The sequence below is a fragment of the Protomyctophum bolini genome (genome assembly GCF_963924005.1).
Source record: "Protomyctophum bolini genome assembly, chromosome: 8".
Lineage (NCBI taxonomy): Eukaryota > Metazoa > Chordata > Actinopteri > Myctophiformes > Myctophidae > Protomyctophum > Protomyctophum bolini.
Genome location: NC_137869.1, coordinates 12,932,503 through 12,960,121, shown reverse-complemented (window position 1 = coordinate 12,960,121; position 27,619 = coordinate 12,932,503). Strand labels below are relative to the sequence as shown.

Sequence of the window (27,619 nt, the reverse complement as noted above, 5' to 3'; positions counted from 1 at the left end):
TGCAACGTCTTTGCAAGAACTTGCCTTGACTCAAGGAAGAACCTTATAAGAAAAAAAGTAAAGAAAACTACTCTTCCACACCGTCAACTCCTTGATTCAACCAATATTGGCTGAGATGACATATTGTTTTTTTGACAGGGATTTTGCTGGGACACTGCCAGGAAAAACATTCATTGTATGCATGCACATAATGTACTAAGTCAATTCATGACCAATCTAATTTTACAAAAAAGGTTAACGATACATGACTGAGCATTGACTGTTACTTCTGGTTGAGGTGCACAAACGTAAACACTGTCAGGGTTGTGTTGCCTGTATAATTGTCTAGTTTTCTCATTGTGGAGCCCACTCCACACAGAATCAATCCATCATAAGTGGCAGAAGGAGGAATGTGAACTGAGAGCAGCTTTTCTTCACATATGAGACAGGTTAATTGGAATCCAGGCTGACGTTACCTCGGGCAAAGAATGTCAAGGACATCAGCATGCGCTTAGATCCGCTACAGATAGATAGACAAGACCCTCTGCCTGCCTGACATGCAGGAGTGGAGTGGAGTCCCGCAATACCACTGCCATCGAGTTTCTCATTCCCTCCCCACTTTCTAAATATCTGTTTCTGTTTCTCTGTACGCTCTCCCTCCCTCAGTCCTGAAAGCAACCTTTTGATTGGGATCAATTCCAGCCTTTGAAATTCACTCATACTGTATGTTAAACCAAAGCCAAAATATGTATACCACCCTCTCACCAGACAAATACTGTTTCCCACTGTATTTCCTACCAGCTTGAACTATCATATTGGTCTGCTTTGGTTTATATGCTTTATATTTTGGATGTTTTTTGATCTCAGGACACTTGGGCCCTCAGCTGTGCACATTTCTGGATTGGGGATTATGCTTATTATTATGAGCATTGTTTGATCCTAAATGTTGTTACAAAAGACATAACCTGCTTAATCAAAATATACACCAACAAAATCATATTACAACTTGTGTTTTGTAGACATCAGGGCATAGTGAGGATAGATTTTAAAGCTACAATCCATAAGTTTCATGTCCGTAGTCTCCCTCTCCTGACAGAGCAAAGTAATTGCAACAATGTCCGAACTACAGTAAAGATGGCATGTGTCCAATCCAGTGTCTGTCTACTTCAAATACCTTTATTGACATAGATTTATGTTTTATTTTTGTATGTGTGATTTTGTATGTGTGATTTTACAGTATTTAACCAGCAAATGTATAAGCTGTTACAATACATTTCATATACTTGGTATTACATTGCATGATGTATGAATATTTTTGATTTATTCATTCTGTCTTGTAAAAACAGTAATGTGATACGAAGTAAAAAAGAAAATACAGCATAGTGTTCTCCACATCGATTGTTAGAATTTAAATAAAATAAATTGATTGGTATCAATCATGACAAATCAAAGTAAGAAGTTGGTGCAATTAGGAAATGCAATTAGGACACTGATGATATGCTCATGCTCCTTTATAAATCTTTTTTAAGTGCTTCCATATGAAAGTACTTGATTTAAACGTAAACTGACATGACATCCCCATCTGGCAGATCAGTCCCCCATTTCTTCTGTCAACATTTATAACAATTCCAAACTAAGTTAACTATTTGATTTGGCCCCAAGAAGGTGAAATGTCAAAAAGTCACATGTGTGTGACTCGACTCTTGACTTGTAACAGTCTTTTTATATTGTGGCAGTGCTACTTTTACTTAAGTACATCTTCCCCCACTGATCTCCAATCTGTAAAGCAGCAGCCAGCAACGTTCCAGGAGTATGAACAACAATCGTTTTTTCCAAGCAAGCAACGTCTCTGGATTAGCAATGAAAATACCTCCATTGCTGCACCTCCTCCTGGGATTTCTCCACCAACACACACACACACACACACACACACACACACACACACACACACACACACACACACACGCTTTAAGACCCTCCTGTTTCCTGAATTCCGTAGTGCTACTGACTGTCTGCCAGCACAGTCTTGCACGCACGCACGCACGCACGCACACACAGTCACACACACACACACACACACACACACACACACACACACACACACACACACAGCATCGGGTCAAGTTCAAAATGACTGAACATGTTATGAATCAATTGACATTTACAATTTATGTCCATGTTACCATTACTCATATTGTTATTTTATTCTTTTATGAAGGTATTGCAGTGCAGTATTGACATAATGTAACATTTCCCAACAGCTTAGTTATCCATCTTTTCTCCTTTGCTCAAAGCCTGCTACATTTTAACTGCTGCTGACTAAAGGACGCCTGACATATTGGTGTGGCTGATATATTGGCCATTATTTGACGACATCGGTGTTGGGAAATTGATCAGTTGGTGTATACTGAATTTTCAACCAGATCTACTTGCTCACCAGTTCACAACGTGTTGCATCGTGGCACGTTGTTTCATAAATTGGAGTTTTAATTGTATATCAAAAAGTGAATTGTGTTAAATTAGATGTTCTCCAATAGAAGCTTTAATCAGCTTACGTTTTTCTAATTGATTATTATATATCGGTCAAAACATCAGTAATCAGTGATCTAGAAGGACTCTCTGAGATGGTGATCGAATTCGGATCCAAAAATCTGGCATCGGTCAAGCTCTACTGCTGACATGCTGTATTTCAGTGTCAGTAGGTCTGACATCAATTCTTTGAGGGATTACCTGGCTGGGAGTAAAGGGAAATTAATGACTCAGAGCTTTGGAAAAAGGCTGGTATCATGAATCTCTGTTGCTAAAAATATTCAAAAAATCATGTTCCTGTATCCCAGCACTCCACTCATATGGACGGCAGCTGGTACTTGCTCATGGAGAGGGGACTGTCTGTTTTTGGGCTATACAGTACATCTGCCTTTACCAAACACAGAGCAGGGCCTGCACTCATGAAGTGTCCTAGAATAGTGGTTCCCAAACAGTGGAATCGAAACCCATTTGTGGGTCACGGACCAATATTTATGGGTCACGACTCGAGTAGAAATACCATCTTATTTTCCTCCATTTAAAAAGTCTTGTGTGCTTGTAGATCTGCTAACATTTGGGTCTCAACCGGAAATGTTTTGGAACCGCTGTCTATAGAATAGGACAGTGTAAACCTGGATTAGTGCTCCTTTTCCTGAAAGCTAACATATTGCATTACCAGAGAACATTAGAATATGAGTTGAGATACATTTTAACCTTACTTAGTTTTAAGCTTACCATTGTCTGTTCTCTGTCCTTTAGGAGTGGATATTCTCTATCGGCTGGGGCTCACAGCCCAGAACAGCAGAGACGTTCCCTACAAGAGGCCCAGCTCCCCCTCCCCCTCTTTTTCCTCCACTTCCATCAACCCTCCCACACTCCTGAGCCCCGATCCCTCTCAAGACGGTGTTCTGCTCGACCCAAACTCCCTCTTTGAGGCCCCTGCAGGCGGTTTGTTCCCGCCAGAGATAGGTGAGGAGTTTTCTGTGGTGGTCAGCCTCAGCTCCTGGCGAGCGAACAATGCTTTTCTCTTTAGTGTCAAGGACGGCAGGGACCGGCTACGTTTTGGCATCCAGCTCTTGCCGCGCAGAGTGGCGGTGTACACTGCTGAGAAGGCCTCAGTCTACTTCACCTACGAATGGCAGGACGGACGCCAGCACTCGTTTGCCGTTGCTGTTCGTCCTCGCTCTGTGTCCTTCCATGCAGATTGCGGGGCGGTGCACCAGCGCGAACAGACACTCGTCAGGCCTCAGGTGTTGGGGGATTCTGGGGGCCTGTTCACTCTTGGGAGGATGAACTCCAAAGCAGCTCCTTTCCTGGGTCGAGTCTGTCAGTTGGACATCTACCCATCTGCCCAGGCTGCCACTCGCTACTGCGACTACCTTAAAAAACAGTGTCGGCTGGCCGACACTTTTCGATCGAACATGCCAACATTAGGTTTAGATATGGAGGTTAATGACCACCCCGCTCCCACTACAGATCGTCCCCCTACACTGGCTGAAGACTCCCACACCCATCAGACCCTCGCAACGACTAGAGCAACACGCCACCCGTTCACTGATAGTCCCCTTGTACAATATTCAACTCTGAACCCATCAGTACAACCTCATCTGGGGAGCCAGAGCCACATCTCCCTTCTGGATACCCTTGCTCATTCCACTACCATCGCTTCTCTCCACCCCAACAATCCCACCTCAGCCAGTCTGAGCCATCTGGCCACTCTGGGTGTCTCATATAGGACTCCCAGCACCACCAGACCATCAAGGGGCACTAGGAAGCCCGAGGGCGCTGCCACTCAGTCTGAGAACAACACAGAGGAGGAGAACAGTCCAAGGAGGCCTCAAGCCACCGATGCCACCACTGGTTTGATCACCCCTGTCAGGCAGAGTCGTCTGAAAGAGAGCCATAAGAATTCCTCTACTACCAGCTCCACGGACTCAACCCCCCAGATCCAGGACACTGACTTGCTCTTGGAAACCCAGCTGACATCAAATGGCACCACTCTGTACCGGGAGAACCAGGTGGACACCTCAGAAGAGCATGGCGCTGATGGGAGCTATGACGATACTGACACAGGAGGCTATGATTACGGATACGAGGAGCAAGATTACTTCTATGATTATGAAGGTGGCTTCCATGGCTCCAAAGGAGAACCAGGTCTTCCGGTAAGTGCTTGAATATGAATAAGGTATATTGCTTGTCTGGGACGCTACAAGTCAGTGCAGATCTACAGTATGCATGATCAAGGAAAGAGTTACAATGCAAAGCAGTCATGGTTAATTTACGGTCATTATGCTGAGAGTAGCTTGGCTTGCTCCCATAGTCACTCACAGAATAGGATAGCTATATGAAAGAAGATATTTTGGCAGGACGGTGGATTGATTTAGAGGTATGGTGATGGCATGTCCAAGTGCTTTTATTTTTTTCATGTATCAACAGGTGCTTAAACTAACACATGTCATTCCCCTGGTGAAATACTGCCTTGTGGGAGGGAGCTGATCATCTATCATCTATCTATCTATAGATACAATATAGTCTGACTGGTGAGAAAGGTATTAACTATCTGTCCAACTTCATGACGTCAGCTACTGTAGCTGCTATGTTAGCTTGGCCTCCATCCCATGGAACCATGGAGGAAACAACCTGCCACTCTCTTAATGAGATCTTGCTCTTGTTGCTTATGTTTCCATGTAAAAGTGTCAGGTCCTTCTGTCTTTCCAGATCAAAGCCTTGGGATGTGCGTGATATTAGATCAGTGAACTGATATGCCAGAGTTTCCATGGCATTACCTCAGCTATAAAGCACCTGTGACTTTAAGCACCTTAAGACATCCACAGTAGTTGCAGCTCGTCCTCACTTCCCACCATAGTTTAGCATAAACAGCAGTGTAAAAAGTTCCCCACAAGAGTCAGTTTCAGTTATCAGAATTATGCTGTGTGCAGCATGCTTAGAACTATACAGTCTAGGTTCTCTATGGTCTGGAATCAATATGGGTTGAACTTGTGAACATTTTTTTGTAGGTCCCCAGGATCTTTGGCAAATGATGCATTGTGTTTGTTCTTTTCTGCTGTTTTTTTGTCCTAATGTACTGGCTCAGTCTGCTACTGACTGCTTTGATGCAGTGGTGTTTTGAATACAGGTTCAGATGAAGGTCAGTGGATTAGTGTGTTTGTGTTTAGTTTAGAACTTCAAAACTAGATGGTCCTCTTCACTGAAGGAACAAAAAAGATTAGTTTTGTAGACGTGACCACACAAACAGTGTGGTATGAATAGGGTAACAGTTTTACATGATGCATGTTTAAACTCTGCTTTTTTTTTAACTTGCATTTTTACTGCTTGCTGCACTATTGCTTGACTGTTCCACTCCATATGCGGAAATGTAGAATAAGATTCAGATGTATTCTGTTTCCAACTGCAGAGAGGCATAAAGAACATTCTTGTAGGCCATCCTTTGAGACTTACTTTCTAATAATCTTTTTCTACTGTTACATAACACTAAAAAATCACACCTGTGTGAAGTGAGCGGTGCTTCTGTACCGTGTGGGGGTCCCCGCAACATCCAGACCCCCAGGAACGCGCCCAGGGGGCCGGCCTGGTTCCGGCGAGCCGCCCCGCATCCGAAATGGTCGAGAAGTGACAGAGTTACCGTGTTGCAGCTTTCCGTGCTCAGACTTACAGATAGACAGACAGATAATAAACTTATAGATTTATTAGATAGACAGACACACATAGCTGCGTATTGGAGCGGAGGCACCGCTCAAAAAGAAAAACATAGAGTGATTTGCTAATTGCTACCCATGAACACAAAGTATCAAAATGTCACATCTCATAAGATTTGAGTGAACTAAATCTGCAGTTGATTTAGTCCACTAAAATGTATTTTAGCAGGCCTTGATGGTGTCGTAATGACTGACTTTAGAGGTGGTTGCATGCTGAAAATGGCGACACATTATGAGCTTGCAGATCTGCTACAGTATTTTCAGCATGCAACCAAGCATACAATGGCTTGTCTTTTAGTTCTCTCTTCTCCACTATTCCGTCCCTAACATTTTAGTCTATATTTTATTTTTGATGAGATTGTCAATATATTTAGTCTTAGTTTTAGTCGTCATAGCTTCGTTTTTATTTCGTTTTTAATTCAGTTTTACTCAGTGAGAAAAGGTAGTCGGCGAATATTAGCACTAATGAGCAACATGCTTATCTGACCAAGAGCAACTTGGTGAGAGGCACAACCCATTTATTACTATGAACTTCTGAGTCTTGACTTGGTATCTGATTATAAGGATGGCATGGAGTTCTCTGGACTGAGCTTCAAAGGATGGAAGGGATGGAAGTGTAGACGTAAGTCACTCATCACCTTCCTAATGCATTTCCCCTCTCGGAAATCTCACTTCCACCGTCTGTTATTAGGTCTGCCTATAGCAGACAGCTCACTTGTTGATGATATGATAGGATACAATACAGGGGCTTTTTTGCACCAATAGTAATAGCAAATAGCTGAATTTGGCAGTTCGAAGATGATTCATGATGCTCATGTCACTTTTCCAGAATGCAGGTCTTCAATTCTATGCGTTGAATTGATTTGTCTGAGAAGAATGTGACTCTGCCTTGGTGGTAACAGAGCAAGCGTGAACTTTAATTATTATTTTTTTCTTTTCATGATCTCTTAAGGCCCTGTTGTTGTGGTGAATGTCGCAGTGCTCACAGTTTCCATTGGTTCTGTGTGTGGGAGTGTAACAGAGGAACAAACAGCTGGTTCTTTCTAGTTGCTTTCTGACTATGTCTCTCATGTCTGACATTTAAAAGAGGTCCTCCAGAATGCGTCCTAATTTACATGAACCTAAATACAGTCTGTATAGAGCATTGATTGGAAGTACACAGTCACACAGAGGACTTGAGTAATGTTGATTGATAATGCTGCATGCTGCTTGATTGATTTATTGAATACTTTACAGGAAGAACGTACAGGAAAGTAATGTTCAAAACAAGGGGCCCTGCCCTATCTTGCGTCAGGGGCACTTTATCTGTAATTTGGGGATTTAGCATTGTGTAAGACTAAGAGGCATGCCCCCGTACAATTTGCTATCCTGGGCTCCATCTTATGCCATGCTTTATCCTCAAGTAATAAACATTGTCGCATTTAGGAGCTTCCACTATGCGTAAACATTATCTTGCGGCCACACAACCCACTATTCATTTTGCCGACTCCTATATTTGCGGGAGGAGGTGTGTCTGTAGGCGTGTTGATGCGCTTTCCCATTTGCTATCTTATGCACACAGGTTTAGGACAATGGAAGTTATGCTCCAGTGTTACTGTCTGGTTTTGCTCATGTTTTGATTCCAATCATGGGTTTAAATAAAATTAGAATTGATACATAATACATAATAATATGCTGAGAGTGGCTTGGCTTACTCCCATAGTCACTCACAGGATAGCTATATGAAAGAAGATATTTTGGCAGGACGGTGGATTGATTTAGAGGTATGGTGATGGCATGTCCAAGTGCTTTTATTTCTTTTCATGTATCAACAGGTGCTTAAACTAACACATGTCATTCCCCTGGTGAAATACTGCCACCTTCTTTCTCTCTTGTGCAGGGAGGGAGCTGATCATCTATTATAGGTATTAACTATCTGTCCAACTTCATGACGTCAGCTATATATTTGCGGGAGGAGGTGTGTCTGTAGGCCTGTTGATGCGCTTTCCCTATATTTGCTATCTTATGCACACAGGTTTAGGACAATGGAAGTTATGCTCCAGTGTTATTGTCTGGTTTTGCTCATGTTTTGATTCCGATCATGGGTTTAAATAAAATCTGAATTGATACATAATAAAGAAAATGTTCTATAGTATGATACTATGATTAATGATTATCCTTGAATTGTTATTTCCAATGTAGATAATTCAACGTGGCAGCCAAAAATAATAATTCATCCATGAATTAACCACATGAACACTAGAGTCCCTGTTCTGGGGGAAACACAACTACAATTTACAATTTAGGCATTTAGCAGACGCTCTTAATACAGAGCGATTTACAGTAAACACATGTTAATACAAGTACATAAACAATAGTCATCAAGGATCATACGTAAGCTACAAACCTACAGTAACATCTGTCTAACAGTGGAATATCTATATAATGAAACTGTGTATATATGTGTATATACTATGGAGTGATATGTCTACATAAAAAAGAAAAGTTGAGCCTTTGCATATGCCTGTAAGGTTGTCGAGAGACTCGAGACTAGGGCAAGTGCTACGGGATAAGATGGTGAGGTGGGTTTTCAGACTACGGCGGAAGATTGGGAGTGAGCCTGCAGTTCTATGCGTTCCAGGGGCGTAATGAGGTCATTGTGGGCCCCGGTGCGAGAATATTTTGTAGGCCCCCCACCACCGCGGCACCGCCATAAACAAGTGTGCGTGCGCGTGCCTATGCGCGCGCACACACACACACACACACACACACACACACACACACACAATAGGTATAAACTAACATTACAGGTGAGGTGACCGGCCACACAATTAAATTATTCAATTAAATTCAAAGGGGCTTTATTGGCATGAGAACATATGGTACAGCATTGAGTAAGTTAACAGTCGTTGTAATTGAGTTTGTGCTTAAAATGTACTGTAATTCTGCAAAAAAAAAAAATTCAATCAATCACACTAGCACCAGCCTTTCAGCACCACATGCAGACAGCACCAGCTGCCAAGCTCAGTGTCCATACAGTATATTCATCAATAAACAACCTGCCCTGACTTGGGCACAAAAACAAAACTACCACAGCCTGATGTCTCCAAACTATCAAACATAAAAATAAAAAAACACAGCTCATTATATGCCACTATAAAACCACAGCATGGAATGGATGTACTCACTTATTAGAAGGTCACCTTACGGGCCTTGTACTCAGCAAAGTCATTTATGATGCTTCTCAGGTCCAAAGCCCTCGCTCTGCAGTTCTCAATAGAAAGCGTAGCCAGTCCACTGAGTCTCTTGTCCCATGCTGCTCCTTAAATAAGTCTTTATCAACTTTAGCTTGGAGAATGAGTGCTCTGCACTCTACAGTGACAGGTATGGTGAGATATAACATTAATGCAGTGCAAACATCAGTAAATGATGCCACTATATGTGTCCCTGTCAGGGCTAACTGGCACATGACAGCACAGTCCTTTGCAATTTGCAACTCTAGATTTATTATAATGATATAAAGTGACCATCAATTTGCATCTGCTTGCATTAAACAACATTAAACTCACCAACATTGCAGCTGTAGGGAAAGCTTGAATATCCACTTTGAAACTGAAAAGCTTTTGTTTCATAAAAATACACCGAATATTTTTCCCACTCAGCTCTGCACTTCGTTTTTCTTCTTTTTTTAGTTCTATCTCACTACTAGAACTTTCTGATAAGATTGTTGGCACTTAAGTTGGCTGTCAACAACAGCGTCCATTTGTTTTTTCAATGTTGTGGACCGGAGCGTGGTGAAATAGTTGCTAAGATATGATACTGCATAATGATTGGCTCTGCTGCATGCCTATGAAGAGTACTGACCAATGAGCTGTGCCTAGCGCCTTGCTAGACACCAGGTTCCATGTCTTCCTCCTGTTCCCATAGCTCAGCTAGCTGCCCCTTCTGCTTGTGTGTATGTGTGTGTGTGTATTCACAAAACAGCGCCCGTCAGCTGTTTCTTTTCTTTTCTTCCCTTCCCCTCATGGGCCCCTAGGGGGCGCTGGGCCCCAGTGCTTTGCACTGGCTGCACTGCCCTATGTTACGCCACTGATGCGTTCCATATAGTTTTGGAGCCAGAAGGAAGAAGAGTTTGGGACGTGTGGAGCGTTGTCCTGGCATTTTTAGTGAGTGTTCTTCCAGCTTCCCTGCATTGGCTGATCTGAGCGAGCGGGATGGTTTGTAGGGTCCAATCAGACTTTGAAGGTATGGGGGTGCCATACCTTTGGTTGCATTGAAGGCCAGCAACAGAGTTTTGAGCCAATGGAGGGAGCAGAGAAGGGGGAGACATGTGAGAATTTGAGCTAGTTGAAGACCATGTGAGCTGCAGCATTCTGGATCAATTGGAGAGGCATGAAGTGCACATGCCGGTAGGCCAGTAAGGATAGCGTTACAATAGTCAAGTTTTGATATGAGGAGCTGGGTGAGGAAGGGTCTAATTTGTCAAATGTTATAGAGTGTAAACCTACAGGATCGAGTGACCACTTTAATGTGTGCTTTGAATGAGAGCTGACTGTCCAGGACAATACCAAGGTTCTTGGCTGTTGGAAACGAAGTTAAACAAGACTTTGTCTATGGAACTTGTTAGCTCTTGCATGGGGCAGGACTTAGCTGGGAAGAAGAGAAGCTCAGTCTTGTCTAGACATTGTTAAAATTAAATTAAAACTTGGATCAACAAATCTTAGATTAGCCCTAAACTCTGCTTAATTTAGGCTAATACTTATTGGTGCCACCCACCCTTCCTCCTCTGTTTTGGCCACTTGCTTCAGTCACTAGTCACTATACCATTACAGTCGTTCAGTAGTATAACTACTGAACTAGTCACTATTCACTATACCATTACAGTCGTTCAGTAGTATAACTACTGAACGACGTGAAGAAAGTAAGAAACTAGTTATACTGGGCATTTTTAACGTGTGATTTAAATGAGAACTTGACTTAGTAGAATGTCCAGCTTATAAGGACAATGATACTGTATGTGATTTATTAAGGGATCACAGTGTATTGCCTTCACACTGGCTTTAACCACTTGAACCCTAGCGTCCTTATTCTGGGCATGTCATAATGCCCAGATGTTTTAAGATGTTTTATTTAAGATTAAAATTAGCTTAAGGGAGGATGGTCCATCCGTCTGAAGCCCATCACACACCGTCTGTAATGGATCGGCGCGCCAGGCGACGCGGCGCGACGCGGCGGACGGAGCCGGTGTGCCATATTTTCATTGAAAATAATGGAGGCGACTGTGTCCGCGGACGCAGCCGGTGTGTGGTGGGCTACATATAACGATCATTCATTAGGGATCTCCATTATAAAGTGTCATATGTTAGACTGTTAGTATGGTAATATAGATAAATGAGGCCCGTCGTTAGTTTGCAATCTTGAATGCAGATGTGTGAATTATTTTGTATTTCTTCCTCCTTTCTTGCATCCAACCAACTATGAAGTGTAATCATTCCATGTGTTTCCTGCTTCTGGGTATTTTTTCCATGACAAACTTTTATGTTAATCCCAGAGTTCACCAAAGGCTTGTGGCGTCTGGCTCATCCAGAGAATGTAACTTGACCCTCCTGGCACAAAGCTTCCCTAATAGTGCTTTTAGTTGAAAACACTTGGCTTCTTTCTTTGAACTTAATAGCTCTTCCATAAATATAGCACATACTCATCATCACAAAGGCCTGGACAGTGAACTACATGTTATTGCTTGCCATTAACATACCCCCCTTCCTCTCCCTATCTTTTCTCTACTTTTCCTGTTCTCTTTCTGTCTCCCACATTTGTCTCTGTCTTCATCTGTTGCTTTCTCTCTATCTCTCCCCGATCTAGGGTCCTTCGGGTGCTCCAGGGTTACCTGGCCCTCCAGGAAAGAGAGGTCCTCGGGTGAGTAAACTGTGCCTAAAATGGATAGCATGCCATGCAATGGAAATCATGCATATTGCCTATATACTGTAGCAGGGGTCATGATGGAGCTAAATCAATGCATGTAAGCCTGAGTTAATTACATATAGTTACACGCAGGTGCCAAAATAGCTGTGTTGTGAGCTTGTAGATCTGATATAATTGGTGTGTGACACTGGCACACAATGTGAAAATCAGGCTTAACTGTGGACTACAAGCGATAAAAAGGGGAACATTACTGGTGTTGTTGTCATCACCTTTCACACTTGAAGTAATTCCAAGCATAGCTGGACAAGTTGAACTTTCTCTGGCATAGTAATAAGTTAAAAGTATGAACATCAAAGAGTACACATGTACAGACTGATGCCAAATAAGTGGAGCACAGACAACACATACTGTAGAAAGGCACTGATCATAATCAATTAAGGAAATCAGACCTTTCTGAAGTGAGTGGTGCTGTGTGTGTGTGTGTGTGTGTGTGTGTGTGTGTGTGAGTGTGTGAGTGTGTGAGTGTGTGAGTGTGTGAGTGTGTGAGTGTGTGAGTGTGTGAGTGAGTGAGTGAGTGAGTGAGTGCATGCGTGCGTACGTGCGTGCCTGTTGGTACCCTAAACAGACAGACATAGGGACACACATTGCTGTTCCTTACTAAAAAAACAGACAGACAGACATAGGGACCCTAAACAGGCAGACATAGACACACACATTGCTGTTCATTGGAGTGGCTGCACCACTCAAAAAGGAAAGGATTGAAATGAAAGAACATAAAGGTCGTCTTCCAGATCCCAGTGAATATGGGAGGACCATGCTGTAGTTGTCTTTTTTAGATAAGTCAGGGTGTCACAATGACCTTTGAAGCAGCTGTTCCAGGGGCCAGTTCGGGACAGGGGAGTATTGTAAGCTCAAGAGCTTAGTCACAAGGAAGAGGTTAAGGTCAGGTTTATTGGCCTTGAAGGCTCGTAGAAACTTACTTGTACTCATCAGCGGCACTAAAACATTCTGTGAACGTTCGTCCAATGTACTCTCACCTATGCTATGTATGCGACCAGCATGTAACACCGGCCATATGTGGCTTACCTCCTTGCTGCTTTGTCGGCATGCTCCAGCTGGGAGGGACCACGGGGGGAAAGGTGATGACAGACATGTTTGTTGTTTACATTCATGATTGAAATCAGGGACAAGGCTTTTGTTTGCAAAATGATGCATAAGAATGAGATGAGTCTGTGGAGAGGATGCCTGCAGTGTTGTTTACTTCCTGGAGGCCTTGGAGCGTTGAGGTGGACTGAGCAAACACTTCCAGATGCAAGCGGCAGGCAGCAGCACTCGGTGTGTCTCCACTGTGATCGTGAGACTACATCATAGACGATTGACAGTAGACGATAGACGATTGGCGATAGACGGTGTGGTCCCTGCCACACACCTCAGTGCATCTTTAAAACAAAGTGTTTGGTCGAAGTACATTAAATGAGGGAAAGGCGATTATACATAACTGAATCAATGATTGTGAGTTTGTTAAGTGAGTTAGCTTGCTACCTGTGATTTGGCAGACAGGCTTTAGTTTAGACATGATATTGGTCCGACTGTCATTAGACCGACAACCTACCTCAAACCCTAACCTAACCCTAACTACAGCCACGGAGCAGTGCATGTTCAACCGCATGTCCAACCGTTGTTTCCGCATGTCGGTCCGTTAGTGTGTCTAATCTGCGTGTGCATCCCGTATCCAGACAGCTTTGCACAGGGTCTCACAGCACACGCAAGCTCCAAATTACTCACTCAACAAGCTTCTAGTTAATATAATAATAGCATTCAGAACTAGGCCTTCCTTTTATTTACTGTCTACTTGTACCTTCACTTTGGCTACTTCATTTTATGCAGGCCGACAGGAAGGCAAGCTCAAAGACTGATGGACACATTGGACAGACAGACAGACAGACAGACAGACAGACAGACAGACAGACAGACAGACAGACAGACAGACAGACAGACAGACAGACAGACAGACAGACAGACACACACACACACACACACACACACACATTTGCACGTGCGCTCGCAGTCGCACACGCAGACTCCCCCCCACACACGCAACTCCAGCAGTAAAAGCCCCTAGTAAAAAGTAGGGAAAGCATATGGATGCTGCAGAATGTACAGTAAACCCCATTTAGGGTGAGTCATAAAGTGGAGACAGAAGGAGGCCCAGGAGTATTATGTGGTGGGAAGTAAAGGGCAGTGTGTGGTGCTGTGGTTATGTCTCTGTCTGCTGGCTCAGCATCCTGTCTGCATTGATTAGCATTATCAAACTCTCGTCCTTTCTTGGGCCGGAACGTTGGACGTGAACTACTAGAATCAATTGAGGAAGTCTAGGATGTACTGTAGGGCTGGGCAATTACCCAAAAATATATCAAGACAGAACCGAAAAACTATAACTGACTTAATTTTGCTGCGCATGTATAGGTTAATCAAAATCAAGAAGCGGGTATATTTATTATACTTCGTTGTACATTGGTGGTGTTAATCTACATGCTCCATAACTAACCATAATTGAGGCAAAGGTTTAGTCCTGCAGCCGAGGTGGACGGGTGGGAAATTTGGTATAATATATATATATTTGGCCTAAAATATTGTCTATATACCGGTACATACATTCATGAATCCACTTGCTGACCGGCTGTCAGTATTGGGCAATTATTTTTATAGGGGTTTCTTGTGACCCTACCTTAACATTAACATCCTATGGGAGGCAAAAATGTCAAACTTTCCTTTTGCTTTAAATAGCATGTGACATGTCAAACTAGGGGTTTTTCATGATTCTGAATCCATTCCAAGCATTCGTTTTGCACAAAATGCACTCTTTGGGCTAAACATGGCCATAGACGTCAAATGACAAATGTGATGAGGTCAGCACATTTTGGGAACATTTGGGCAAGTGGCTATGGCTGCTTTTAGCCCAAGGAGTGTATTTTGTGCAAAACTAATGCTTGGAATGGATTCAGAATCATGAAAACTCCCTAGTTTGACATGTCACATGCTACTTAAAGCAAAACGAAAGTTTGACATTTTTTGCCTGCCATAGGATGTTGATGGTAGGGTCACAAGAAACCCCTATAAAAAAATTGCCCAATAGTGACAGCCGGTCAGCAAGTGGATTCATGACTGTATGTATATAGACAATATTTTAGGACAATAAAAAAGACTATATATACCAAATTCCCTACTGTAAAAAAAAGAAGCCTGTCGGCTGCCGGACTAGTTTGAAATAGTCATGGTATACAGTATTAGGATATCAGTCAGTACAGTGTTGAAGTCATAGTTTTAGTGTCAGAAGCATTTCAAGGTTCTAATAACAGGTTACCTGAAATATTTGCCAGTGAGGTTGTAAATACAGTAATAGGGTGTATTATGTCAGAGGTGGTTACAGTCATTTTTAAGTTTGTCCCCCAGGCCTCAGCTATTTGTAATACCCACTCTACTGAGACTCGCATTTTCATAATTCTTCCCATGAGAATGATTGTTTTTAGTTTTTTTCATTTTATGTGAATGGCTTGTTAAATGCAGCTGGTTGCACGCATCATCAGTTCAGAGTTTTGTGCAGTACCACTGCTTATATCCATGACACATTATCAGTGTTCTGTGACAACCATTTGCAGAGCCAAAATAATTAAACCATTCAGCCATGGGTTGGTGATTTTAACGTATCTTTCTACACTGTCCAATTTAGCCACAACAATTCAGCATTTTATTTATTTGTTTGTTTGTTTATTTATTTATTTATTTATTCAACAAATTGAAATGAGACAGTAGTTTAACCTTATGGGGTAGTTTAACCTTAGGGGCTGTTTTCAGAGAAAGCACTGCCTCCCAGCCACTGAACAGCAGGGCTACAGATGTGAAGGAATGTGGTTTTTAGGTATGCAGTATGCATGTGTGTGACTGTGTGTAAATGCATTTGCATGTTTGTGTGTGTGTGTGTGTGTGTGTGTGTGTGTGTGTGTGTGTGTGTGTGTGTGTGTGTGTGTGTGTGTGTGTGTGTGTGCGCGCACATGTGCAAGTATGCATGTGTTGCATTTGCATACCACGGCTGCTGTTGTAATACAATTTAGCAGACACTCTTATCCAGAGCTACTTACAATGTGCGAGACAGCATTCCATCACTCATTCTATATAAGCACACCTTTCACCTTATGGCTCTGTACATCAGCTCCACGTTTTAGCTCCATCTGACTCACCGTAAATACTGGGGCTGTCATTGTGATGTACTATTAGTTAAGCCCTCTTCTTTCCCTCTGTGTTTCTCTCTCTCTCCTACCCTATCTGTATTGGCATCTGTTCCAGGGTCTCGCTGGTCCACATGGAAATCCAGGATTGCCTGGTCCACCTGGCCCCAAGGTGAGTTGTCCTCTCATATATAAATGTGGTACAGACAGGTTCCCGTGAGCCCCAGACAAGCTCCTGGTTAGTATCTGGGGGAGACAAGGGCCAGACGAGTACCCTCAGCCTCAGGGACAGCTGTAGCTGGGGATGGTCAATGTCATGTTCTCACACGAGCTCTTTCACTCTCAGAAGAAAATGAATAGTTGAATGTTTTTTTTTCTTCTGCCAATTCAGCAAAGTGAAACAATTGCTTTTTTCCTCTTTAAAGATGCAGTGCCATGATGTCGGGTACTTGGGTACCACCCGATGTGGTCAAAATTTGGGAGAATGTCTTTCTTGTCTATGTATTTACTTACCCATTGCAAGCTGAGTAAGAGCTGAGTGTTTCTCTGGCTAACGTGTAAATAGAAACAGACGTACCTGTACCTCCAATCACATTGGCTTAATATCGAATTGCACCACTCAAACACGGATCACATCATGCTCAAAGTGAATGCACAAGTATAGTCAAAAGAATGTGGAACTTCTTGATTATTTATGTTAACTAAGCATGAAGAAAGCTTTTGCAGCTAATTTCCTAGTTACACCAGCATTGTTGCTTTTCTACTAAGACAAGAAGTATTTTAAAAGATCGCTATTTCTATTTGGCAAAGGAGACCAAAGTGCTTTGGTGAAGGAATGGAGATTAGGGATGCAAGTAGGCAGTGATGAAGTCAAAGCCACTATTCATAATGAGCTGTTGGATGTGCACTGTCAGAATTTTAACACTTCACAGTTTTTGGAAGAAAGAAAAAACAGGATATATAACAGTAATAGCCAATCATCATTATTTAGGAGGAAATTGGCCTGTGGCACTTTAACAAGTCTAAACAAGGCTATATTCATCCATCATACCACTGGGTTTTCCACTAAAACAACAGTGCTTTTTTTGCACTGGTTGGAAACAGAGATTGTCATTTCAGGGGTAGTTTCAAATAAATTGTGCTTGTGATTCTTGTTATAATTATATGTTGACCTCGGAACCTCTAGTAAACCTCCAACCTACCGTACACATTCACTGTCTGACTGGTTGAGCTATAAACCAAGGCAATATATTTCTGTGAGGGAACAGTAGGGTTTTAGCCTGGCTCCAGCCCCTGAATCACTAGCCTTGAGTGAAACAAAATGAGAATTCAGGTTGATTGTCAGGCTAGGAGTGTTTCTCTCTGCACCAGTAGATACTTTCTGTAGCCACAGGGTAAGAGCTGAGTGTTTCTCTCTGCAGTACCAGGAGATACTTTCTGTAGCCAGTAGCCACAGTGTAAGACCTCTTATGCCTACACTTCTTAGACATTGTTTTACAGTTTAGATTTTTTTTTTTTTTTAAATAGCCCGAATAGGCGATCTACAAGTTCACAACGTGTCGATATTTTCACTATTTTTAAATGTTTTCTAGGTAGCGTGCAAGATATTGCATATAATTTATCTTTGTTTGTTACCAACACCGAAAGAGATTTGGATGAAAACATAACATATGGTTTATGATACCATTTATGTTTATAAAGACATGCAAGCTTTCCTTTATTTACTGTATACTGTTTTAATTCCGTGGTCCAAGGTCTGCACTATGTATCCTAGCCAGAGAGAAATCAAGTTAAACTGTTGTGAGTGAGGAATGGTGTTATGATATTCAAGCTGAAACACTGGGGCCCTAACATGATATTGGGGCCCATATGTTCTGACAATCTAGATGCCAAGTGAGAGAGTCATGCAATTTCGTACAGCTATAATTTCCCGTCTTTGTAGTGGTGATGTATATAATGGTAGGAATGGTGGGCTTATGACTTAGAGAGTCATTAGTGTACATTGGATGAGGATTTAAGAGTTTGGGAGTTAGAGGAGGTTTAGCTTCCCTGTTATGCCCGAGGTAGTTTACGGCATGTCATTCTGCAGTTCTAGCAATCATCTGGGACAAATGGAGGGTGGGTGGTTGTTGAGAGAATGGGAGGTGGGAGACAGACACTGACAGGACAGAGAAGAGAGCAAAATATATTTGATTTATAGATAGTCTGAAGCCAAGCCTTTGACTCCATGCTAATCCATTGGTCTGTTTTTATTATTTGTAAATGGGAGCTGTCTCCTCTTGTGCTCTGATAGAGTTCATACCATCGTCTGCCTGCCCTCCCTCATATGCAGTAGTTACATTGTCTATTTTATTGCCCTTGAATTGCATTACAGTTCTTAAATTGCCTTCAAAGAGACATTGTCATGTATGCTTGTTCATTTCAGTTAATTGGTGATGGTTATAATAGCCTGTATAGCAAGGGTTTACGAACCCCTTGCTGGTACTGCAGGGAGTTTGCAAAACTGTGAGGAAAATACAAAATAGGATAAAAAAAACCCTAAAAAGTTGAAAGTAGTATCATTGACAAGATATGCTATTATATGGCTGACCTCATGTGTTTTTTCCCCCTGAGGTTATCCATTGTATTATTTCTTTTTTCCAAGTCTGGTTGTATTTTCATGTTCTTTCTGTAGGCTTACTCAGTGTGTGATAATGGGCATCTGCTATCCAGGTGTTCCACTGTCTAAGTGCCAGGGAAGCGTTGCTTTAAGTTGTGATCTCAGAGTGATCATCTGACACTACCTGGCCTGCCCTATAAAGCACATACGTCACACGTCTCAGTGTATTCAAACAATGTACAGTACAGAGGTACAGTAAGGATGTGAACAGGCCCTTGAGTTTTGGTTGAGTTTTTAAGGCTACCACCATACATATTTTAACACTGCTTTCAGATAAATTAAATTTCATGCATTGGAGGATACATACAGAGAGGAAGTATCGTGCTGATGTGGGTCCTGATTTATATTACATCAATTAATGTCTTGGTTCTGATTACCTGAAACATAAAGGCGTCTTTGCTTCCTTTTATAATACTGTTTTGAATGTGAGTGGGAAACATTTAGTGGGAGATACGTAATGCAGCAACCTGGAAACAAAGTTACAATGCTGCAAGCAAAATGACAGTGACCCTCTCACTTCCATGTACAGTATCATACAGCATAGGCTGCGCAAACACTGGCTCAGCAGCCTGCTGCTGATCAGATAGGTCAGTGCTTGAATATGTTCCACTGTGACTACTGCACTTTGAATTGTATTGACTGTTCGCTTTTACCCCTTTTTCCATGTTGTTTGTCTTTTTGATCTTATGTATATGGACTATTGTCTGAAATAAAGATTATATATATACTGTAGCATGGTTCTATATCAGAGGTAACAGGCTGCTAAATAGAACACACCTACCGGTATTTATATTTGTGCTTTATCCCAGTCAGGACGGGAACCCCTTTTGGGGTTCTTGTTGCTATGTACAGTATATACTGTAGCAACATAACATTTCTGTCCTAAATAGGTTATTGTGGATGATATACTGAGCATGGGAACTACAACTTATTGAATGGATACCTGGATATCTAAGGCATGTAATCCTCTTGAGTAGTTACAGATATTTAAGGTATTTCTATGCCTTTGCCCTATTGTATGATTTTTATTTGAGCTATAATAGAGGGTATGTGCATGCATAAAGTGAATGGCAAATCGAGTGGCAAAGTGACAGGAAAAGTGAGTTTAACATTGTTTAATGCAATTAGATATGACTTTTCTGTTTGGATGCATGGGCTGTCAAGGCCAGAAAGTAGTTTTTAGTCACTCAGTAGGCATTCCTGCACAACGTCCTGGTTTGATGATGATGTCACGCGCATACCCTCTATAGATAATGCGTAAGCATGTGGCTTGGACCCACATTGTTCCACTCTCCGTCAACTAAAAACATCATATACATTTTTGAAACAGCAAGAGCCCCCCGGCACTCTCTCTTTTTCTTTTACTGAAGAAACATGGTATCCACAGTACTTCCGCAGGGCTCAGAAGCTAGTTGAACAATCCCAGGTTTGAACCAACTACCCCTTTCAATCATTACCTATGTAACATAGAAAGAGAAGGCTAACTTTATGAGGAGCAGACTGGAAAATCAGTGGGTATAGTTCATGTTTTTTTCTTCTTTTTTTCTTTTTAATGTTATCCCCCGATTTTTGTAACACATTTTTCACCTGGTAAATTGTAATCCTGGGCGCTACTTTCCCTCTGCCAACCTGGGGAGAGCCCCGAACTAAGTTCATGCTTCCTTCAATGCATGAGGAGTGAGCAGGCTGCTTCTTGTCAACAGACAGGGGGGAGTTTCCCCTGTAGGACACTCACCTAGCGCGAAGGGACACGTTATTCCAACTAGTTCCGTTCCCCTCCATCAGGTGCCCGGGCTGACCAGGGGGAGGCAGTATAGAGACCAGGATTACTGCATGTTTTTTGTGAGGGTACCTAGCCTAAGGGACGCGGGAAGAACATGCAAACTCCACAGAAAGGCTTTTTCGCCAACCCCACTTAGGGTATGGGCGCTGATGACGCAGAGGAGAGAACACGCCCACAGCGTCCCCGACTGGGCCACCAGTTCATGGTTTTATTGACCAACAAATAATTAATTAACTTGTCAATGAAATCCACACCAACTACATTGATTCACATTTTCAAAGCATATTTTCATTTTCCCTGGACTATTCGTTTGCCTAATTGTCTGGGGGAAGAAGCTATTTAAGCAATCTACTGCCAGTAATTCTGAGGTTGTGAAGCCACTTGGGGCCTATACCAAGCTTCTTCATACCCCTGAGATAATAGCTATATTGCTGTGCCTTCCTCACAGTTTGGTCTGTATGTAAGTCCCAGGTGAGTTCTTCAGTGATGTGGATATCCAGTGTTTGCTGTGAGGATCTTATTCAATTAACTCTACGAGGACTGACATGAAATGTCATGCTAGATCTCCCCTTGTGAGCAGAATGCCTATGTTATCTGCCACTAAACTATGTAAACTCATGAATGAATTCCAGACGATTATTTGATGCTAACTTGACATTCAATTTCACTCAGCAGATCCAATCTCTGTAAGTCTGTAACTTTCTTTGGCCTCCGGAGAGAGTTTGTTTTACTTCTTGGAACTAAATTTAGGTATTAAGAAAATAGCCCAAACCCCAGCTGTTTCTGGTTACTAACAAGCATTCATTGATGGCTCTTTGCATTAAGCGGGGCTTTATAGAGGGACCTGCTACAGTATTAGGCCAATGTTCTTCCCCTTGGGCTGCCACCCACACTAAAACTGGATGCTTTCACAGGACTGCCTTGGATTAAATTGCTCAACAAATGGCATTAACATGGCAGAGAAGTAAGTCCCTTAATAAAGAAGCTGGTGATAGATGCTCAGAGTGGGTACATGTATTGTGTGTTTAATCCAGACACAGACGCATTATATACTGTAGGTGGGCATCATTGAGATTAGCGTTGTATCTGCTGTGCGGTTTTTTGCCAGAAAAAGTTACCAAAAAGCAGCACGCTTTCGCCAAGGAGATTTGATTTCCAGTTTTGAACCGAACATGGCTCTTCAATGATTGATCACAGAGCTAACTGTCCCCACAGAAAGTGGGTGTCCAAAGCAAATACATGGATAGATGAAATTTAAATAAAAGCAGTTGTGGTTTTGATCAATTGTGTCCACCGGATGGGACCAGATGTAGAGGACATGTTGACACAGTCAAACCAGGATGTGGGCCGCACCATGCCGACGTCTGTGGTAGCTGTGGGACAAATGGCGACCACAGAGTTGCCACACACACACCCTGCAATCGGGAGGAAATTGCTAAGCCGAAAACGATGGGTTCTGTTGCCTCCCACCTCTCCTTATTCTTTCTCATATCTTTCAATGTTATACATCATGGACTTGTTTGCTCCTTCAGCTAAAGAACAGAGCACTTTATGTAGCACTATTTTTGAGTTAGGATCTCTCTCCGCCCACTTTGTGGCACACATAAAGAGAGGAATGTCCTGTTTCCCTCTCTGATTAGTCAAACAGACCACTGGGAGATGGATGGATGTGTTCTGGTGTGACCTTTGAACTTGCTGTGACTGTTTGTGAGGCTGGTTGATGACACGCATGCACGCACACACACGGATGCACACATGGACGCACACACACACACACACACACACACACACACACACACACACACACATTCAATCAATCATTGGTTATAATACCACTGTGATCTGTTGATGAGTCATCCTCAGACCCCAAACCCAGCGTGGAGGTGGGACAGGATAGAGAGAACTCTTTGTCTCCATTTGGCCACATATCCCCTGGCCACATATCATATTGTGAAATCCAGTGAATAAATCAACAAGCATAGCTGTGTTTTTGGTCTCTTGTGTTAAGCTGAAAAGGCATAGGTGACATGTGTTTTAAGCACAGACTGAAATGTTATGACACTATGCTCGAGGGACCTGAAAAGCACTTTTAACTCTGAGCCATGTCCTGTTGACACTTTTCAAACAGAAATTGACCTTGGTTTGTCTCATTGTCATTAGTTTGTTATTGTGGGATTTCTACCTTCCCACCCTGAACTGGTGTATGCCTGAATGACCATCAGTCAAAGCCATTGAAATGTGATGCTGAAATCCAAGCAAGTATAATACCTGTTAACAGCAGGTAATCAGCACTGATGGATACTGGACAGCTACTGAGAAGAGAGTATCAACATGAACCCTTGGTTTCAGCATCACATTCTGGAGGTCAGGCTTATCACACCAATATGCTATAATGTAAGACAAGAATTATGTTGATTTATTTGGATTTATCTGGGACAATGGTTGTTTTTTTGCGGTCTGGTTCTGCAGTAGTCTGCTAGCCATCTATAATGGCTAGACTACTGAAAAATCTATGATTTTGAATGAAAACATTTACTGGTACATGCTGAGATTTAATAGATTTTCCAGCAAAAAAAAGGAAACAAGACAGTTCTAGGTTTCCAGAAACACTTCCTTTCATGCAAACTAAGGTAGGAGTAGACCTGTTCATAATTTATGTTTGGCTGGGACAGAGTAAATATAAATTTCTCTGTGGCGCCTGCAATTCAGTGGAATAGCCTTTCTGAGGAAATTGTGCGTCACAGAGTCCAGTATTCTCAGAAGAACTACAATGCATATAATGTGGAACCCAATGCTCGGCTGGCGTAGCATACTGTATACAGATACCCTAGACACAAAAGTTATATACTGTAGGAATTCAGTTAGGAAGAAATTGTTGGAGAATTTTGTTTTAAACCAGTCTTGTGGGATAGACAATATTGGTCCTTATAGAGCTTGCCAGTGAGATTCTAGAGTTTCATTGGTTTTGAATAGAAATTCATTCAGATCTAGCTTTGACCCAACTCAAGTTGTAAGCTAAAAATGTCTTGAGGCGTGAGTTAAAATGTCATATTGATGTTCCATGGTAAAGTACTTTACATGGCTCACAGTCACATTGGCAGACTGTTGGACTTGTTCTCTGCTCCTTAGGATCACATGTGGTGTGGGCTGACAAACAATTTGGATGAAGTCAGAAACTTCAAAGACATTTTTACATAATTGCTAAGTGTCATTTTCTCACAGAGCAACATTTAGAAATGTCAGATGTTAGATATTGTCATAAATTCCAGATTAGTAGATTAGACATAAAAGCATGGAGATTTTGGTAGTGCTGATATGTGTGTGTTATGTCTCACTGACAGCTGTTTGATGGTGCTGCGCTCATTGCATATTCCTGTTGTCTTGTGATGATTGGGGGGATTAACATGATGATGATGTGATGTTGCTGCTTCTCCGGTTGTTGTTATATTATTTACTCTGAGTTTGAAAGTAAAGAAGAGTTGTGTTAACCTGTGTCATGGTCCACTGATTCACAAACACAATAGTGTGTAGTGCCATTTATACTGGAACATCAATGATATTACGGTAACTACAACATGCATGTGTGGGGGTGTGGTTGCATGTCTGGAGAATACATTGGATTGTTATAGCTTGTTATATTATGTTATAAAAGCTTATGTTAAAAATGGGTGGGGGGCATCTTGCTGTTTGTACACCTTTGTGTACAAAACTTAGCAGAATGTATGGCTGTACAATAAGTCCTTAGTATTAGTGGTAAGTTTTGCTTCTCAGTCCTCCATTCTTTTCAGAGTGAGTCAATGTCAGTTGTCAGAGAAGCTTACGAAAAAGTCCTCACCTTCACCTATGTCAATATGTCACATGGGGGTTCCTTCACAGTTGACGTAAAGCTGTTCAGACTGGCAGAAAGCCGTGACGGCCCTAAGTCAAGGATGAATGGCAGAGATCATTCAGAAAGGCCAAGTGATGTCTCCAAAGCCCGCGGATCCTGGCCCACACATTCTAAAAGTCTGCAAATCTTACCCAGTGTGAATGGTGCTTTCCACAACTGTCACTTTCTATTATGAGAAAACATGAGCCTCCTTCCTTAAAGTCCTCAGAGGAAAGTGTGGGAAATGGGTTGTGACCTCAAATACTAGTAGTAAAGGTAGAGTGTGTGGGCTTCAACTTGTATTTAATGGATTCAGCACATGGTAATGTACTGTAAAAACTAAAACAGAAACAAAACTCCTTACATTGTTTCAGAAGTCAGAACATCAGTTCTTGGTTATGATTTTGAAAAGAAATATATTTTTTTTGTAAAGTTGTTGATTGCAAGAAAATTAACAAATTACTGAATTTATGAGCTGTAACGTCTATGGGTTTAATGTAGTCTGGTTTGCATCCTGACCCGTTTCTCTCTGTGTCCATGGCAGGGTTTTAAGGGAGACCCAGGATTGTCACCAGGCCAGTCTCCAAAAGGAGAGAAGGTAATGTAATGTAATCTCTATCTGCCTCTGTAGCTTGTACTCTCTACTGTTTTACCCTGTTTTTATTATTTTGTTCTTTGTACATTTGTACACTTGTTTTAAAACCTGCTTTATAAACTTTGCCTTACTTTAACTATCACTCTCTCAGTCACTTTCACTCTCGAGTGTCAGCTACATGTATCTCTCTTTCTCACTCTATATCTGTCCGTATCTCTCTCACCCCCCCCCCTCTCTTTTCCCCTCGCTTCTTTCTCTCCGCCTTTCTGTCTCTGTGTCCTCTTTCTCTCTCTCTCTCTCTCTGTATCCTCTCTCTCTCTCTCTCTTTCTCTCTCTCACACTCTCTCTCTATTGGTGCCTCTCATTCTCTGTATTTGGATCTGTCTGTCTATATTTACCTAGACTCTCTTTCAACGGTACTCTCTCTTGACCCTCACTTAATTTCATCTCTTCATCACTCTTTAGACACTGATACCTGTCATGTGACTTTTTACCTTGACTAACCCTACTACTCCCGCTGTTTAGATCAATCATCACAAACAATTTCCTGTTGACTGCTATCTTCCCCCTCACTGGGACTCAGGAAGTGTGTGCACGTGCATGCATGTGCGCTATGCTTGTGTGCGTATGTCAAAACTAAATATAATGATGACGATAACTGGGGGGAGGGATGGGGTGAGGGAGAAAATGAAAAAAGAAAATGGTATGTTCAAACTGTACTAAATTGTTGAAACCTATTACCAATAAACATATATATATATATTTAAAAAGGCGTGAAGTGGATTGCACGATTATGTATTCAATACACATGGAAGTGTTTATACAGATAAAATATTTTTCTATTTTAATGGAAGTGCATTTATTACTTTTATTAACTTTTATACAGATTTAGTCTGTGTCTGTTCTCAAGCTTTTCATTCATTCTTCAGCGACTGTTCATTTTCCAATCTCCTCTTCCTGCCATACGAGCTCACTGGCTCAACTTGATTTTCACAAATCTGTCTGTCTTCACTTAGAATTGATTCATACCTAAGTGCCGGTATTGTGAGCCAAAAATAATTGACCTGCAAGCTCAGAACGCACTGCAGTGCGATTCTTTGTGAGCTTGTAGATTGGCTATTTTCGGCATGACACTAGCATGCAACAAAGGATAAATCAAGCTTAACACCAGAGTCTTTCTCCTACATCCAATCATAATACAGAAAGAGCCAAATCGCGATTACTCCTGACTCTGAGAGAAAACAATTTAACATGGGATGTCCATTGAAGTTATCACATCTTTGCATTATAGCCACATTTGGGGTTTATTACAGCCAATATTGAGGCTGATACAATTGGCTGATCAAATTGTACATCCCTGTTGTCTACCCATTATAGAGGGTATGCAGCATGCATGCATAAAGTGGCAGATAGAGTGGCAAAGTGATTGACAAAGTGAATTTAATTTTAAAGTAATTGAATGCAATCAAATAGGACTTTTCTGTTTGGATGTATGGGCTGTCAAGGCCAGAAAGTCAGTTTTTTGCCACTCAGTAGGCATTCCCGCATAACTTCCGGGTATGATTCTATTGCACATAGATGGGTAGCTGTCAGTAATACTTCCTATTTTCCACCATGTTTGTCTGTCTCTGTGCAAGTCTGCCAGAAAAAAATTGTCTTCCTCATCACTCTTTACCTCCTCACCTCCTTGGACCCTCCTTATCAGATTGTCTTCCTCATCACTCTTTACCTCCTCACCTCCTTGGACCCTCCTTATCAGATTGTCTTCCTCATCACTCTTTACCTCCTCACCTCCTTGGACCCTCCTTATCAGATTGTCTTCCTCATCACTCTTTACCTCCTCACCTCCTTGGACCCTCCTTATCAGATTTTTCATAATAGCTAAATATTGCTGGGCATCTGTTTTCAATTAGAAGTCACTTGCACAAGATCTCATTAAAGTCAACATCAGACTTCATCTGAGGTAGAACCACGCTTTTCAACCATCTGCCCTATTTTGCACTTTTAATTTCCCCAAAAACAATAGTATATAGTACACTACAGTATATATCCGCCCCATATATAATAATATTTTATCTTAACTAATCTGTATAGTAGATACAATATACTGTACATATTAGCCCATCTGCAGTGGTTGGAGGTGGTCTCTCTACTCTTCAATTGAGACATTTAGACCCTATAGTTTCATATACTCAGTGTAGACAGACCATCAGAGATCTCCGCCAACTCATACATCTGACGACATCTAAATCAATCAATGAATGGGCTAAAACTGGGTGGAAATTATATTAAAAAAAAATACAACTTGTTTGTTAGCACCACCATACATTGAATTCAGATGTCCCCAGAATCTAGACATATATTGG

The 27,619-nt window shown here is 41.8% G+C and overlaps 1 protein-coding gene across 2 annotated transcripts in view; it reads left to right on the top strand.

The window, feature by feature from the left end:
• The window catches only part of col24a1 (collagen type XXIV alpha 1 chain), a 134,832-nt gene that overhangs the window by 19,799 nt on the left and 87,414 nt on the right, over positions 1-27,619 (top strand). For both annotated transcript variants that reach the window (XR_013964517.1, XM_080770376.1), the window contains exons 3-6: positions 3,265-4,667; positions 12,063-12,116; positions 16,467-16,520; positions 25,203-25,256. Coding sequence is in view for 1 of the 2 variants with exons in the window: in XM_080770376.1 (XP_080626502.1) it covers positions 3,265-4,667; positions 12,063-12,116; positions 16,467-16,520; positions 25,203-25,256 (1,565 nt within the window). In the remaining variant the exon portion in view is untranslated. The remainder of the gene's footprint in view (positions 1-3,264; positions 4,668-12,062; positions 12,117-16,466; positions 16,521-25,202; positions 25,257-27,619) is intronic.